This window comes from Colias croceus, chromosome Z (genome assembly GCF_905220415.1).
Source record: "Colias croceus chromosome Z, ilColCroc2.1".
Lineage (NCBI taxonomy): Eukaryota > Metazoa > Arthropoda > Insecta > Lepidoptera > Pieridae > Colias > Colias croceus.
Genome location: NC_059568.1, coordinates 16,011,304 through 16,027,469, shown reverse-complemented (window position 1 = coordinate 16,027,469; position 16,166 = coordinate 16,011,304). Strand labels below are relative to the sequence as shown.

The following is a 16,166-nucleotide window of genomic DNA, read 5'->3' as shown; positions in this document are numbered from 1 at the left end:
ATATATATATATATATATATATATATATATATATATATATATATATTATGAAAACATCTTTTCATCACAATTCAAACATATTTTTATAAATTGTAGTAAGTATATATTGGTGAAGGACGATTTTTTATGTATTAGTATGTAGTAGAATATATAAAACAAAGTCGCTTTCTCTTTCCCTATTGTCCCAATGTATGCTAAAATCTTTAAAACAACTACGCAACGGATTTGGATGCGGTTTTCTTTCATAGATAGATCATAAAGTGATTATATAATTTATTAGGTTTTAGGCAAAGTGGGCGAAAGCTAGTTAAGAATATAATAGACAATGTATGTATTCTATAGGATTTTTTGTGATTACTCTAATTACTTCTACCATAAAACTTAACTTACTTACAAATGCTGTTAAAATAACTAAGGTTATCAATTATCAGTATAATATATATCAATGTTTCAATATTAGTGCACTCCGGTGCGGTCTAGTTTAGGATATATAGTGCATCATCTATTACTACAGTTGGTTATCTTAATATATATGTTACCGGAAATGTATGAAATCAAGGAATTGTATACAATTCCTAGGAAATGTGTACAATTCCGATACCTTTTAGGAAATGTATAAAATATTGTTTAAAAAAACTATTTAATGCATACATATCCTAGGAAATGTATAATCTTCCTAGGAATTGTATACAATTCCAATATCGTATTAGGAAATGTGTAAAGTAAATGCTTTCTGTAATAAAACACCATGTTATTTTTTTTATTATAGCTCTTATATGTATACAATCGGGTAACAATCATACCGTAAAATTGTAATAATATTATGTTTATATTATTATCTTACTAATTAACATTTTAAAAATCAACTATCTAACTTTTAACGTAAATATCACAAAATCAACTTATATTTATTCTTATAAAATAAAATTTTCATTTTGCAAGTAATAATCAGTCCCCTCGTCCCGCTGTCCTCGCATATATTTGGCGCAGTCGGATTGTATAATCCGCCGTATTACATTACGGCTAGTAGCTGTTTTAATATGCCGAAAATTCGTCTTTTTCCAAAATTCTACAAAAAGACGGTCAAGAGTCGACGGAGCCCCACGGGCTCCTATTTCTGTGTTAGTTTTAAAAAACACGAACCTAACCTAACCCACCCCCTTATCCAAACCAAAAATTTCTGATTCCGAATTATCGGCATAGTTACTACAAAATGCCGACCTTTTGTAAACGGCCAGATTATATACAATTTGCCTGCGACAAATCAATATCTTAAATGTTTTACATTTCCGATAGCTATTTAGGAAATGTATAGATTTCCTAGGAAATGTGTATAAAATAATTTATTTCACACATTTCCGTGCGATTTTATGAATTGTATACATTTCCTAGCAATTGTATACAATGACGGATTACATACATTTCCGGTAACATATATAAATCTCGTGACACAATGTTTGTCCTCAATGGACCCCTAAACCACTTAACCGATTATAATAAAATTCGCACACCATGTGCAGTTCGATCCAACTTGAGATATAGGATAGTTTAAATCTCAAATCGTTTTAGAGAAAGCGGGCGTAGCCGCGGGCGGTAAGCTAGTTATTTTATATGCATCTTAAACATCCATATGTGCAAATTATATTGCAAGAACAAAATACATCATGATTCATGTATCATATAGAATTCATAACAAGAACTGGCATTTGTATCTATAGATTTCATGAGGAACTTCTCAATAAAATGGTAGAAACTTAAAACAAGCATTTATTAATTAACTGCATAAGGTAGTAAAATATGTTGAATTTAATGTGTATAGTACTCGAATTACAAATATAATTGTTAGTAATGTATATTTCATTCTAAGTTTATAGAGCTTATTAAAAATTATTATTGTTATTGAGCGAACAATTAATCTCACTAAGAATCTCATCTTTATCTCAAAGAAAGTATTTTGTGGCCGCTCTGTCGTACACTTATTCGCGTGTTATATCCGATAATGCCAAAAATAACGTTTTTTTCTAAGGCTGGTTGCAGAGCTTGACCGACCGTCAGTGCGTACCGTCGGTCCTGATGATACGAATCAACAATTGTATGACTATGACACTAATGCGCATGACAATACGCGTGCGTATGGTCGGTCTAGCTATGAACGGGTTTATGAATTTCCATACATATGACAAGCGCGACTGACGTACGCACTGATGGTCGGTCAAGCTCTGAAACCAGCCTAAATAGTATTTTTCAGCAAATCAGAAGTTATTTTTATTCGGACCAATTGCTATTTATAAGAACTTTTTCTTTGTCCAACATCGCTCTGTCAGTTTGTGGAATTCATTCGTATATAATCAATTGCTATTGTATTGCTGGTATACCTATATAATATAGTATAGTATATATCTTTAAGTCTAAGAATTATATTCGATTATTTTTAATCGCTGCATCGCACAAATTTATATTTATTATTAATGTTTAAGACGCATTTTATCCCATTGGTGCCTTAAATAGTAGCTTGTTTATATTCGTAGCGTAGTGTGTAGATTTGTGTATTTATATATTATCTTTGTCATTTTTGGATTGTTGCTTGTCTATTTATAATGTATGCTTTGAGGCATTATAACATCATCATCAGTAAGGGAGTCAAAGTTCTAGTTATCACTAAAAAGAGATGGAAAATTTCGGCACTCAATTTATCCTTGCGCATGCGTGGATTACCACTTAGAAGCAATATATTTAGCTAGTTGAGTTATTACATGAAGAAATATATAGGGTACCTCGATATTCTCTCTTTCTGAACTTCCTTCAGAAAGGCATAGAAAGAGTAGAAAAAGATGCTTGGTTTTTTTTTCAAGCAAGCATCTTTCATTATTTGTATAGGACATAAATTTTTGCAAAATGATTTATTCTGTCAGACTTATATATTATGTATTGAAGTCAAACTTCTTGAGAGTAACATTTCAAGGTTACGTCTTGGCCATACCGTCATGTCATGAAGTAAGGCGACGATTTTGGGATCTTTGAATCTTGCCAAAGAAGTTTCACTTCTGACACGAGTGCTAGGCACACACGTTCTTTTTTTGTTTTAATTGCTACACGTATATTTCTTCAATCGTATTAGGTTCGATTTTTTAACGACTGTTTATTTAACAATGTCTTCTCTACATTTGGCATGTGCTTCTCATATGTGCTACATCGGTATAATAATAAAGGGTAGGTGTTATGCATTATGAAAATGTTTTGGTGAATGGTAGCCTTTAATTTGATATTTATTTCCTCTGTATAGTCATGTAGTTTCCGCTTCTCGTGTATTTATATATCTATATATTAGCTCTCTATAGTGAAGATTAACCGAATTAAAGAGCAATTATTAAGGTTCCTATGGACCTGTCATAAAGGTGCGAATTAACCAGTTGTCTGTGTAGGCTAGATTTACCATTATATCCCTAATTTAAACTGAGGTATTTTGCAGACAAAATGTCTTGAAATAAACATACTGACTCGATGATAGAGTCCTGGATTGAATTTTGAGCACTTGTAATTTTTATTAATACTAGCCAACTGCATAGAATCTCCTGTCTTCTGTGTCTATCGAGGCATTAAAAATGTACAGTTATTAAATGTATGTATTGTACACTTAAAATAAGCCAGAATTAATATCATAACAGCTTAAAGTAGATCTTGCGTGCTTCTACAAAATGTGTGTTCTCATGATATATAATGGTGTTAACAGATCTTTGTATATATAGATTAAGGAAATAATATTCTATTATATTGGTATTAGCTGTCATTTATTAGTGTACCACTGACTGATAATATGTCTATCCCATGTCTATCCCCTAAAGTGAGTCACGGCCGAATATATTGTTATGTATTAACACATGTACTTCAGCATTTGGATCATTTTTCGATATTTTATTGTTACTATTTATCCATTTAAATGTAATAGGTATATAAACCAAATTGTTCGTTTATGAATCCAAAATCCAAATATGTACTCGGTTTCTATCCAAATCTAAAATCGTAACTCAACTGTAACTGAAACCTACATACAATTAAAGGTAAAAATATAAATATACGTTTTGTAACGTAACGTAAGTCACAAATTTTACAGTATTTTTTATACACCCTTAGTCTTTACTGTATCTCTAACTTACCTGCTTGTTTGTTGAACTGCGAATAAAGTCTGTTATATGTGACAAAAATTAATTGTTACTGTTACAGTTTTGTAGTTAGATATTATATTATTATTAAATAATTAGAAGTCCTCCTAACTTTTGATACGCGGGAGTTACTCTGAGTACTCTTAAGACGTATTGTGCATTTTGAAGCTTAACCTGTAAATTTTAAGGTTGATTGTTACTTTTCCCTATTCACCCATTTACACTAATATTACTAAAATCGTTTAAGTTTAAAAGATAAATGCACAAATGTGATGTAAAGTAACATACAGAAATAAAACAATTGTTTTCAATTCCATGTCATCTCTTTCGCACAATAGTGATTGATATCTATCTCGCTCGCACATATTGTAAGATGGCGTTTTAAGTTTATTTTCCTGGAGTTATACTTTTTGAATAGTGGTTTATCCTTAAATAATTAATTAATATAGTAGTAAGACTAAATTTTGTGCCAGTATTGCGAATTGCGATACATTTTGTTTTGCCGTTGAATTTTAAATGTTATTTGTTTTGTCATAATGTTGACCCGTTGCTTTTTTTTTAAATAAAATATTAAAATTATATCTCGTTTTATTATCTTCTTACCCGGCTTGTTTAATTTTAAATATAATTAACCAATCGGAAACGTACAAATATGAAACTATTTTACAAAAATGGTGATCAAACTCTAACATTTATTTGTTCAATTAGACTTCTTCTAGAAGCACTTTTGAAACGTCATTACATATTTTTAACATTGCATCAAATCATAATTTCTCTGAAAAACTATTTTTATAAGTCAAATTAATTGTAAAAAAAAAAACAAAAGTATAATTCACTGCATTTAACAACGACCTATTATTTTTATCGATCCAATTAGTGTTATTCATTAATAAACCATTGCTATTTGATATTGGTTTGCATCAGAATTGCAGGCGCAAATTATGAGACGAGAAGTTATTTTGCTGTGTATAATATGGACATGGCAGGTAAAGACCATTATTTATTTATTTAGAGACATACGGAATGATAACGAAGATAATATTATATATATGTACTTATAACGATAACGCTATGAAAATTTAAAATATAAGCTTTAGACATGTAGGTATTTAACCTAAAAAAAAACTTGTGATTCCTTTTTGACTCAAGAGTCAAGGCTTTAAAATATATACCTAATAAAAGGAATTATTACTTATACAATAAATAAACCATAACAATGCTGCTAATGGATCCTACATTAACGCATCATAAATGGCATTCAAGTTTTATCGACAGCAACTTCAATCACCAGTTACTTCCTGCTGCCATTAAATATTGTTAAAAAATCATAAACTCGTTAACGCACACTCATTGTCTATCATTCAAGATATTATATCGTAGAGGAGGTACCAACGTTAACAAGAGAGAATTTTAGTATTGTTTGGTTCTTTGACATGCTGTTGTGGTGTCTTTGAAATGTATGTCTTATGGATCTATCTAAAGGCGAAAAATTAAAAATTACGCGTTAAAAAATGACTTTAAATTAAGGATATGTGCAGATAAGATGCGCACTAATAAACGCAACCACTACCGCCAGCCAGACAGCCCGGACTCTAACCGAAATAGCAAGAGAAACAGCATATCAAAAACCCAACTATACTAAAATGACTTTTTTTAAAACGTTGGTAGCTCCCGTACCAATAGCAAATGTATTTAGTAGTCTATTCTAATAATATGAATCTGATAAGTTTGAGCGTGCTAATATAAGGAACTACTGGGCCAGATTTGGTGTGGAATAGTGCCTTTATTTAGTATGTGGTATGTGGTGTGTATGAAGTATGTGGAACTACGAGGCATAGTTTGTCGTACATCATGAATACCTAAAATACTTCTAGAGCGATGCATCCCGATCTCACTACAGCAATATATCCCATGCCTTCACGACGCCAGCAGACGAGATAGGGCCACAGTTACCTGATGAGAATTTCCAAGCCTCCACAGTCATTGCTGGCCTGATGCCGGACTCCTTTGGAGAAATGTTCAACTTCTTGGATGGAGATAGCTTTGGCATCGGTTTGTTTTTACATAATAGACTTTAAAACTATTGCCTTGGGTTGTCAATCTCACATATTTCTCATTGAAAATTCTTCTAATATGTATGATATTTGGTCAACAGGTCCTATGCACGAATTTGTTTACGGTTGGCAAGCGATAGTGAACACTATGAGTATGAAGAATAACGTCGAGGTTCGGAAGAGAGCCGGTCTCCAGCGTTTCGCTTTGGCTGGAATCAATGGTATCACACTGATATCCCATATTGGAGCCACTGAGATCATGATAAATGGTACCAGGACATATTGCTTTGGTGGTGTCTCCAGACCACCGGGCAGACGAAGTGTTATTTGCAAGGTAATGTGACTGTTTTTTCTTGTTTTTGTTTATTAAATCATATATTATAGGATATCGCTCCTGAACGGACACTCCATTACTCAAGACATTTTTTTACTCGCATTGATAAAGAATATGCTTATGTACCTATAGATCTTTATATGTCGCCATACTTGTACAGAAACCATCTAATTAAACAAGTAGTATAATATGGATACATATATCTATTGGCACACCGCACAATGATTTTTAATTGGTAAAACTTCTATAAAACTTCTCAGGGTTCAATGTATCAAGAGGGTCGCTTTTCATGTAAAGTACCCTATTTACGGTACCCAACCGTTTTGGGGTACAGATACTGCATAGACAAGTATGCAGCTGTCAGTTCCCTCGATGGCACATACAGGAGTAAGTTAGTTAATCTTTGTCTACTGTTTTTAATGCCGTTATTAACTTTTCCACATTTATTTGGTATGCAGAATGGAGTAACAAAAATGTATCGTGGAAACATAAGTATAATTTGTAAATTAAGCGCTGTTTGTGTACGAACTAGGAATTCTTTATAGTAAAATTAATAACTGTTAAAACTTGTTTCTAAAAGAAGGTCAAAGGAACAGGTGTGTCATTTAGATATAAACAAACATAGGATTTAAATATTTGACTATTCGTCAATGTTGCTGATTTCTTTGAATCGATGTGCATTATATTTCACGTGACCCTTTTTGTCATTTAATTTGTTAACATTTTCTCGGAAATTAGGAGTAACATAATATTATAATGAGTTGATCAAGATTATAAACATCGTAAGTACCTATACGTTTAAGATCCCAGTAACTTTATTACGTTTCATTAAAAACAATAATAGTTAGTGAAATTTTACAAATATACACTTATAGCAGATGCATAGAAGTTTAATAACGTTTTTTACATCTTCTTCAAATCATTCGTAGGTATTATTTAAGCGTCTAAGACATATTATTTACATAGTTATAGTAATTAAGAGCACATCAAGGGATATCAGAAATTTTACTTTATTGTTACAGTCTGTAAGTTTTTCTTAGAACTTTAAAGCTATAAACCGTTTTTTATTTGTTCATTATTTTCCAAACCAGCAACATATTGCGCTCGCGGTGAATCCGTGCCAAAGTTCCACTACGACTATATTTGCGAGCGGAGAGACATAAAGATAAAACGCGTGAACTTGACCGACCCCAACGAGAGATTTAATAGACGGAACCCGGTGGTCCGCAGGGCTGAGTACTATAGAGCCCCCTATGATATATTAAAGGCTTGCCCAGATTGGTACGTAATTTTTTATAAATATGCTTCATATGCACCTTAGCATCATTTAAGGTCTGAAACAAAAGCAAATCTGGCTCGAAGGACCAATGAAAGAACACCATTCGTCAAATGAAAAAATGAAACGCGTCTGGTTAGCTTTAATAGTTCTTATTAACGAAATTATGTTCTTGCGCTAAAATGTATAGGTACAATGCTAAATGTCATAGCACATAGCTAGAGCAATAAACTTAAATGTTAATTTTAATATTGTAAATTAAAACAGAATAGGAAAAACTTAGAATTGGATAGTCAAAAAAGTAGTTATTTTAATGAGCCACTCCTTTGTCTGGTAAAATCCGGGTCACCTTAGTAATTTGTTGTCTTTAACTCGGCACTGATTTTTTGTGACTCAGTGGTGGTTATTAAACAAATTACCCTTTGAACCTTTGAACTATGTACAAAAAATATTACCGTAAGCAAAATTTGTGTAGTGTTAATGACCTTTACCTTGATTCAAAAACTTAATTTTACGATGTGATTGAATATACCTACTCTAACGCATTGTTTATAAGTACATAAATTAATGTGTTATTCACATTGTGCGTGAAAGAGGCGGTAACAATAATACCTTAATACTTTATTGTATAGTTGTTAAATAAATATATTCTTATTTTATTTTATTTGCATAATATAGGTATGGTTGCAACCTGCGTATATCCCCTGAGTTTTTGCACCAAGAGATACCCACTGGTTTATTGGATGCAAATGAAACTGCCTTTGTTGGACATGGCGGGAAATACTGGCTCTCACTTTATTACACACAGGTAACATACAGCCACTAAAAAGTAATGCATGGGCATTAAAATCAAATAAAGACCACTTGAAATAATCATAATTTAATCAACAAATATTAGGTCTTAATTAAAGCCACACATGTTACATTACCCTAATTTTGTGTCTCAAAAGTGAATTAATTAACCTCAAAAGATTTAACTATTGCATTATTTGTATCTCTTATTTATTAATAACCTTTTGTTTTAAGCTTTCAACCTACGCGATATACTTTCAAGCGCATGGGGAATATCCTTGGCAATCTAATAGACCTGTTGTTTCTACCGATAAAGGTACTACTATAATGTTTTGTATTCTATTAAACTATTACCTATAGTATAATGTTTATTGTCTGTCTATTTTCACTAGTAGTGGTTCAAATAGGTAATACTTATTATAAGATTAATTTAGAATAGTAGATCTCTAGAGTGCCTGCATTAACTGAGCCGCGTAAAAATATTTTGTTAAAATTCGGTTGGGAAGAGAATATAACGCATTTTAATTCAATATAGGGTCATTGCGCCAGTTCGCGTCCACTTAGTGCAGTTGGAAAGTTTGAAGGAGAAAATAAAAATGTTCCAGAACAAATTTCAACGCAAAATTTATGTAACGTGTTCATTACATAGTCTATTATAAGATTTACTTTCAATTGTGTTGGAAATATCATGTGGTTTTTATTTATCTAGATAAATAGCAGAATTAGGCGTTTTACCCAGTTCGCGTCCAAAAATTCCAGTTTGCGTCCACCCGTGGACCAGTTCGCGTCCACCAGCTTAGAAAAAGAATTAAGAGTGTATTGGGTGATATTTTATCAGATAAATGCAAATAAAAATTAGATTTTAATAAATTATTCATTTACGAATATAGTTATTTAATAAAAACCGGCCAAATTCGAGTGGAACTCGCACAACGAGGGTTCCGTATTAACCTGTTTTTTTTCATATGTTTTAACTGTAAATTATTATTTTTTCAATATTTCCCTTATTCGTGCTATAAGACGTTGCTTCGTACCAAACTTCAAGTGTCTGTGTTCACGTAAAGTACCCTGTAGGTTTTGATTCCCTTGCGAAAGGGACCTTAGACTTGAGTATTCAATATAAATTTCAGCTTTATACCTGAACGCGTTACTGAGAAAAAGCGTCTTGACAGAAAGACAGACCGGCAGACGGACATACAGACGGACGGATATCAAAGTGATCCTACAAGGATTCCGGTTTTTCCTTTTGAGGTTCGGAACCCTAAAATCAACATTATTATTAATATAATTCACTGTAAGGAAACTGGAAAAACTTATTTATATTTATCTTTTCATCATAAATAGAACTAAAAATTAACAAAAAACAACGTTACGTTATGTAAATAAATAATAATCAGTTCTATTAAGATTACCTACACCTCTACCCTATTTTTTAGTTTCTAATGAATTAAATTTCTTTTTTGTTTATATTATTTTCTTAACCACAAACTTATTGACTCTCATTCTCAAAGATACTAGTCTCATTCTTGGAATACCCATTTTAAAATGAAAAAATAGCATAAAAATTTGCTAATTTGAATGAAAATTTAAATCATCAACTTGTGGTCTTAGTAAAAAATTTACAATCTATTATAAATTACATACTTTAACAAACAATTCATTGCTACGTAATGAAAAACAATGTGGACGCAATATGTTCTATTGTTATGCACTATAGGTATAGTTTGCGCCCACCGTGGACGCAAAATGGAAGTTGTACAAATTCGGTGTAGTAATTCGCGTCCACCTTATTTTAGCTATTAATTGTAAAAGAAATAAGCTGATTTATAATCCATACTATTCCATGTTTTGTTAGCAAAGTAAAGAAACAGTTACATATTCAAAAATTCACATTTAACAATAAGATATTTACCGTCAAACGCGACGCTGCGCACTATTTTTTTTTTTCAAAATCCCGCGCGTTTTAGCTCTCTCGTTTAATAGCCAAAATTAAATATTTTTTTTAAATAGGATAGGCGGTGCGCAGGCATATTTTGAATAAGTGTGCATGTCTCTTATACATTGAGGTATTATCGGAAGTTTTTCTTATTACAATTTTACATAAAGTAATTTTCGTGAATTTTCTAAAAGATATCCGCAAAATGGACGCGAATAGGCAGGTGGACGCGAACAGGCGCAATGACCCTAAGTAAGTAATAAAAATTTAAAATGTATTTTTCAATATAAAATAATCTAAATGTCGCATTTCGGCTAAGCACAGCTACCTACCGTCACTATTTATTTCTATCTAACACCTACCTTTTTCCTACCTAGTTACCTAGAGACCTCTTTTAGACCTCTTTTTAATAAACTTAAAATCATGACCCTTGTTTCGCTATATATTTTTCAAATTGGTATTTTTGTTAAAAGTAATCCACACTGGTTTTTAAAAGCGAATGAATGTAGTCTTTTTCCGTCCCGAGATAAAGAAAAACTCATGTTACCGATGTGCAAAACTGCTTTATATCGCAAAAGCTGTCATTTTATGATTATTAAAATTTATAATGCCATACCAAAATCAATACGTGAATTACCAATTTCATTGTTTAAAAAAAGACTAAAGAAATGGCTTATTGACGGAACATTTTATAATTTAAATGAGTTTTTCTCTACCCAGACATGAGTATTATAATCGGTTTCTTAGATTACAAAATAAAAGACAGATGGAGCGTTGCCGAACTAAACCGAATAATTTATCGTCATTTTCAGTAAAGCTATGTGTGCTGTCATTTCGCCGCTGCACTGTACGTACACGGTGCTTCTGTGTGCGTGTAATGTTGCCAGATATTGAAAAATTTCCCAAATTTTTCCCCGACTACGGAAAAAAGAGGGTTATGTTTTTCCAGTTTATGTATGTATGTATAATATTTCTTTGACACGCTCTGCAGTATAAACCGTTGGACCAATTTTGAGATGTGAGGTTTCATTGCAATGATCTGAATTATTATGTTAGTGGCGGTAGTGACGTAGGCTATATACATAAATGAGAATTCAAGTTTTAATTTTTATTTAAATTCTTTTATTACATAAAGTACCTGCCTACTAAAGTTATATATGGACAAAATAATTGTATTCAATTTTTTATTAAATAAATTATTTATTTATTTATTTAATTATTTATTGCACACACAAAAGAAATAGAGACACATAAAGTACAGATAAGATTAAAATAATGTGTACAAACGGTGGCCTTATCGCTAGATAGCGATCTCTTCCAGGCCACCGTAAGTAATAATATGTAACGAGAGACATTAAAAGGAGGTGGGTGAGCAAAAAATAAGGCGTTAGGGAAAAAGAAAGAATAATTATAAATATTCAATGTATATAATATATATCACATACAACAAATATATAGTAGAAGTATATAGGTAACCAGAGAAAATATATAAATTATAAATATTTAATAAATATAACATATAGAACAAATACATATATAGTAGTAGGTATATGACAAAAAAGAAAATAAGATAACAGTAAGGAAATAGAGGAGGAAGCTAAGCAAGAGAAAGATAGTGTGACTTAAGAAGGTGTTTAAAATTCCTTAAGGATTGCGCTTGACGTACTTCTAGTGGAAGTTCATTCCAGAGTTTGGCAGCACGAACAGCAAAGGAATGACCATAAAATTTGGTGTTCGTGACAGGGACACGCAAAAGTAAAGTTTTGGAAGGACGAGGGAAAGGAGAGGTAAAGAAATCAAATTTATCTTTGAGATAGTGAGGAGCTTTAGGATCAAACAGGACGGAGAAAAGAAGATGAAGAATGTTGAAGAATGTTGAGATGAAGAAATTACATTAAAAAAGTTTCAATATTAACTATAATAATTATATTATTTTTTATTTTTCATAATATATGAATACGAATAGCGGTAGTTTTTAGTCGAGAATACGGGACATTTTATTTTCATCATATCCATCATGGAGTTCACATAAATTAAATCGCTAGCGAAAACGACTATGACGTTTTTAAGCTTTATAAAAGTAACAAAATAATGTATTATGCTTATTAAAATAATCTAATAATTATCATGAACCTTTAGTGCACTATATAGGTCTACCAGAATCTGATGGCATATTTATATTTAAGAAATAAAAGATTTTCATGTGGCAACTTATTTGACAACTATCAAATTGGTTGTCAAATTATTTGTCTTTTTTGCAGTTGATAAATATTTTTTAGGATTTTGTCTAAAAAATCTTCGAAAATGTCGAAAAAGCCGCTGTGATCACACGCAAGAGGTGTTGTTTATAATGTGTATAGAAAATTATTTGATGAAGAAGGGTCAAACACATCACAATTTTCAATTTAGAAGATTTTATTGGTAAATTGGACTTCCCCGCTTTGATACTTTCAATTAAAAAATATTATAATATGTAGGTAACTATAATATTGTTAGTTGATTGGAATATAATTTTATGAAAACTTATTACAGGAGTTTCCAATACGGCTATTCGTCAAGTCCAAGCTGTACAAGTCAATTTAATAATGCGTTTCTGTTAATACTTACGAAAATAAACATAGTTTTATTTTATTGTTATTTTATTTTATAAAAAATTATAAGCATTCTAGTTTTCTACCGATTCAGCATCGATATTTTCACATGGCATAATGATAATGAACATACAAATATAGGTATATGTAAATAATACTATGTATTACCTGTATAAAAGTAATATGTATATTATACATGTAAGTATGTACCTACATAATATTAGGTGGATATCTCATTATTAAGTACAGTATTGTCCACTTATGTAATGTGACTAATGATATTGAGAACAAACTAAAAAATAAGCAGTATCAAGATCGTTCAGTCCATTTTCCCTAGGGATGCACACTCAAAATTTTGATTTCCCTAATTGCCATCAGATTCTGGTTTACCTATACAAATAATCACATTCACGATCGAAAAATCCAACAGCATTACCCTGAAGATCTTTTAACCATTTTACCGTTTTACCAATAAAAATGGCAAATTCATTTTCAAAATACTGGCAACATACGTTGAAGTTTTGTATTCCTTCATATCTGTAAAATTATTATTCGTATTAAAGAAATAAATCAGCCAAATAATCTACAGAAAACCTGTGAAACGATGTTTTATATTTTTTTTTGTTTTCGGGAACAAATTTTACAGCGTTTTATTATCACAAGACGGCATTTTTTTACTAAAATTGCAAACCCTTTTTGACGTATTGCATGACACTTTATGCGCTATAGCACTGGTGCAGCGACGTATTTGTTTTTGATTTCGTATTTTCTTTGACAAGGGCGACGGGCGGTTGTCATGCTCCATCTGTACTTTATTTTGTAATCTAAGATCGGTTTATTATTATTTATTATTATTATATTCTTTTTTTTTAAACGCTGACATTTTTTCACTATACAATTGCATGCCAGTTCACATGGCGAACACTGTTACCCAATACTTTGTAAAACATCTAATGTACCTACGTGTTCAAGCAATGAATAAATGAATTTTGAATTTTGAATTTTGAATTTTAGAATAAATAATAACAAAAACAAAAGCGTGGACACATTAAGAGAAAAATTAAACAAAAATAAGATCTATTATGATTTCTCAATAAAAATAATATCTATGATTGGACGGCAGCCATATAAACATTACGCATTCGGGATTTCCCAATTATTGAAATCGTTGACACGTGGATTTTTCCCTAACAAAACTGTTTCGTGCCAATCGATATAAACGGAATTTCAATGATAGTAGGGAAATCCAAAACGGGTTGCAGTAGAGGACCTTTATTTTTGGATACCGACCTATTTAATTACCTCCCCAACTTGAACTTTCAACTAGACGGCCAATTTTGAGGTGGAATTTTGTTTATTTAAGTACTTACTTAAATAAACAAAATTCCACCTCAACAACTTTACATAAAGTAATTTACCTCAACAACACTTTAGTTGGATATTTACCTACTTAGTTACTTAACTAAGTAGGTAAATATCCAACTAAAACTAGTGGTCGTAAAGGATAAGGCTCAAATGTATTGCTAAGTTAACCTTTATTAGGCACTTATTTTTCTTTGTAATGGAAAGGATCCATCCATTTACAATACAAAAAAATATATTTAGACTACGATCAATTTCGTAAGAGCTAGATATAATATAGGTATAATTGATCGACAACTAGGCTGCAGGCTTGCTCCCACTATACGTGGAATAAAGGAACCTTCTAGCATATAATGTCTACGAAATCAAATCATCATTAGTTTTTGTGTGAAAGCGTAGCAAATGCTTTCAAAGCAATAAAAATTGTTATTTTAGGTGGTATCTGGGAGCAGCTTCTCAAAGCCAATATTGGTCCAGATATGAATTTACACTACAATCTTAATGGAATATATAACAGATACCCTGGAGGAGTTGTGATGCCTGACATCATGAGGAACGAAGGACAGGTATTCTTGTAGTAAGAGCTAGCGCGCAAGAGCAACTTTTGTCTCCGCAACTATTTTGTCCACAGATTTTGTCTCTCTCATCAACTCCATCGACTAGTAAGAAAGTGCGCGCACGTAGCGACGCAACTTCCTATAGAGTTGATGGGAGAGACAAAATAGTTGCGGAGACAAATGTTGCTCTTGCGCGCTAGCTATAATGACATCTTAAAGCAGAAGAAATTCCAGTGTGAGACAAAGATAGAGCTCTATAGGTAGTTTAGCGCTATCACATTTCCACACTGGAATTGTTCCTGTATTATAACAACAATGAACAGTAGGTTGTACGTATGCTACTTTTTGGCTCGCCAATACGCAATGCAGGCCGCTTTGGTTAAAAGTTTAAGTATCGTGAAAATGAGAATTTACCACGTAGATAAAGTACCAATTTTCTTTCATGTAGTGAAAGTAAAAATATTTGAAACACATTTGAAATAATTAATTTTGTGGTGATAACTTGAGAAGTAGCATTTAGAAGAATAAAATAACAAACTTTCCCTTTCCAGGTTCAACCCGCAAATTTCAGAACTGAAACCCGAGACGGTGCTCCCGAGGAAATTATTATGAATTCCCACTTACCTGTTGATGGAACAAGTAAGAAATTTAAGAGTATTAATTATATTTAAAAACAATATAAATTTAGTAGATTTTTAATAAAACATTTAATACATAGTTAAAATAATTACAACCGACTACTATACTTATTGACTAATATTCGTTACAGGTGGAGACGGCAGTTACAAATTCATTCATGACTCCCAAATCCAGGGTAATTTTGAACACGGTAAAAATTTGAAAAAATGATATCGACTATGCATTCGCTGTAATAAACAATAGAGAATTTGTGTTTTTTTTATTATTTTAAGTTATAGCGTTCCTATTTCTTTCCTTACCTGTCTATTAATAAGTCCTTGTTCCTATTTCTGTCCTTGTCTGTCTCTTTTACTATATCACGGAACTATAATGACTATAGTTCCATGTACTATATAGTATTATCTTGAGTATAACCATAAAATGACCAGCAAGTCGTTCAAATGTTCGTTTCGGAGAAAAAAGTTG

General features: G+C 31.6%; 1 protein-coding gene across 1 annotated transcript; it reads left to right on the top strand.

The window, feature by feature from the left end:
* The first annotated feature begins 5,074 nt into the window (after positions 1 to 5,074).
* Positions 5,075 to 15,950, top strand: LOC123704987. Its single transcript, XM_045653525.1, has 10 exons — positions 5,075 to 5,146; positions 6,035 to 6,212; positions 6,316 to 6,548; positions 6,809 to 6,935; positions 7,640 to 7,829; positions 8,503 to 8,632; positions 8,851 to 8,932; positions 14,941 to 15,071; positions 15,614 to 15,701; positions 15,832 to 15,950. Exons 1-10 carry the CDS (start codon positions 5,102 to 5,104, stop codon positions 15,909 to 15,911), a joined length of 1,284 nt encoding a protein of 427 aa, XP_045509481.1. The 5' UTR covers positions 5,075 to 5,101; the 3' UTR covers positions 15,912 to 15,950.
* Positions 15,951 to 16,166: the final 216 nt, after the last annotated feature.

What these genes read in the sequence shown, in the direction of transcription:
- LOC123704987 (XM_045653525.1), top strand. Translation starts at nt 5,102, where the DNA reads ATGAGACGAGAAGTTATTTTGCTGTGTATAATATGGACATGGCAG. An exon ending in TTAAAGGCTTGCCCAGATTG is followed by an intron (nt 7,830 to 8,502) that starts GTACGTAATTTT and finishes TGCATAATATAG; the next exon opens with GTATGGTTGCAACCTGCGTA. An exon ending in TCATGAGGAACGAAGGACAG is followed by an intron (nt 15,072 to 15,613) that starts GTATTCTTGTAG and finishes TTCCCTTTCCAG; the next exon opens with GTTCAACCCGCAAATTTCAG.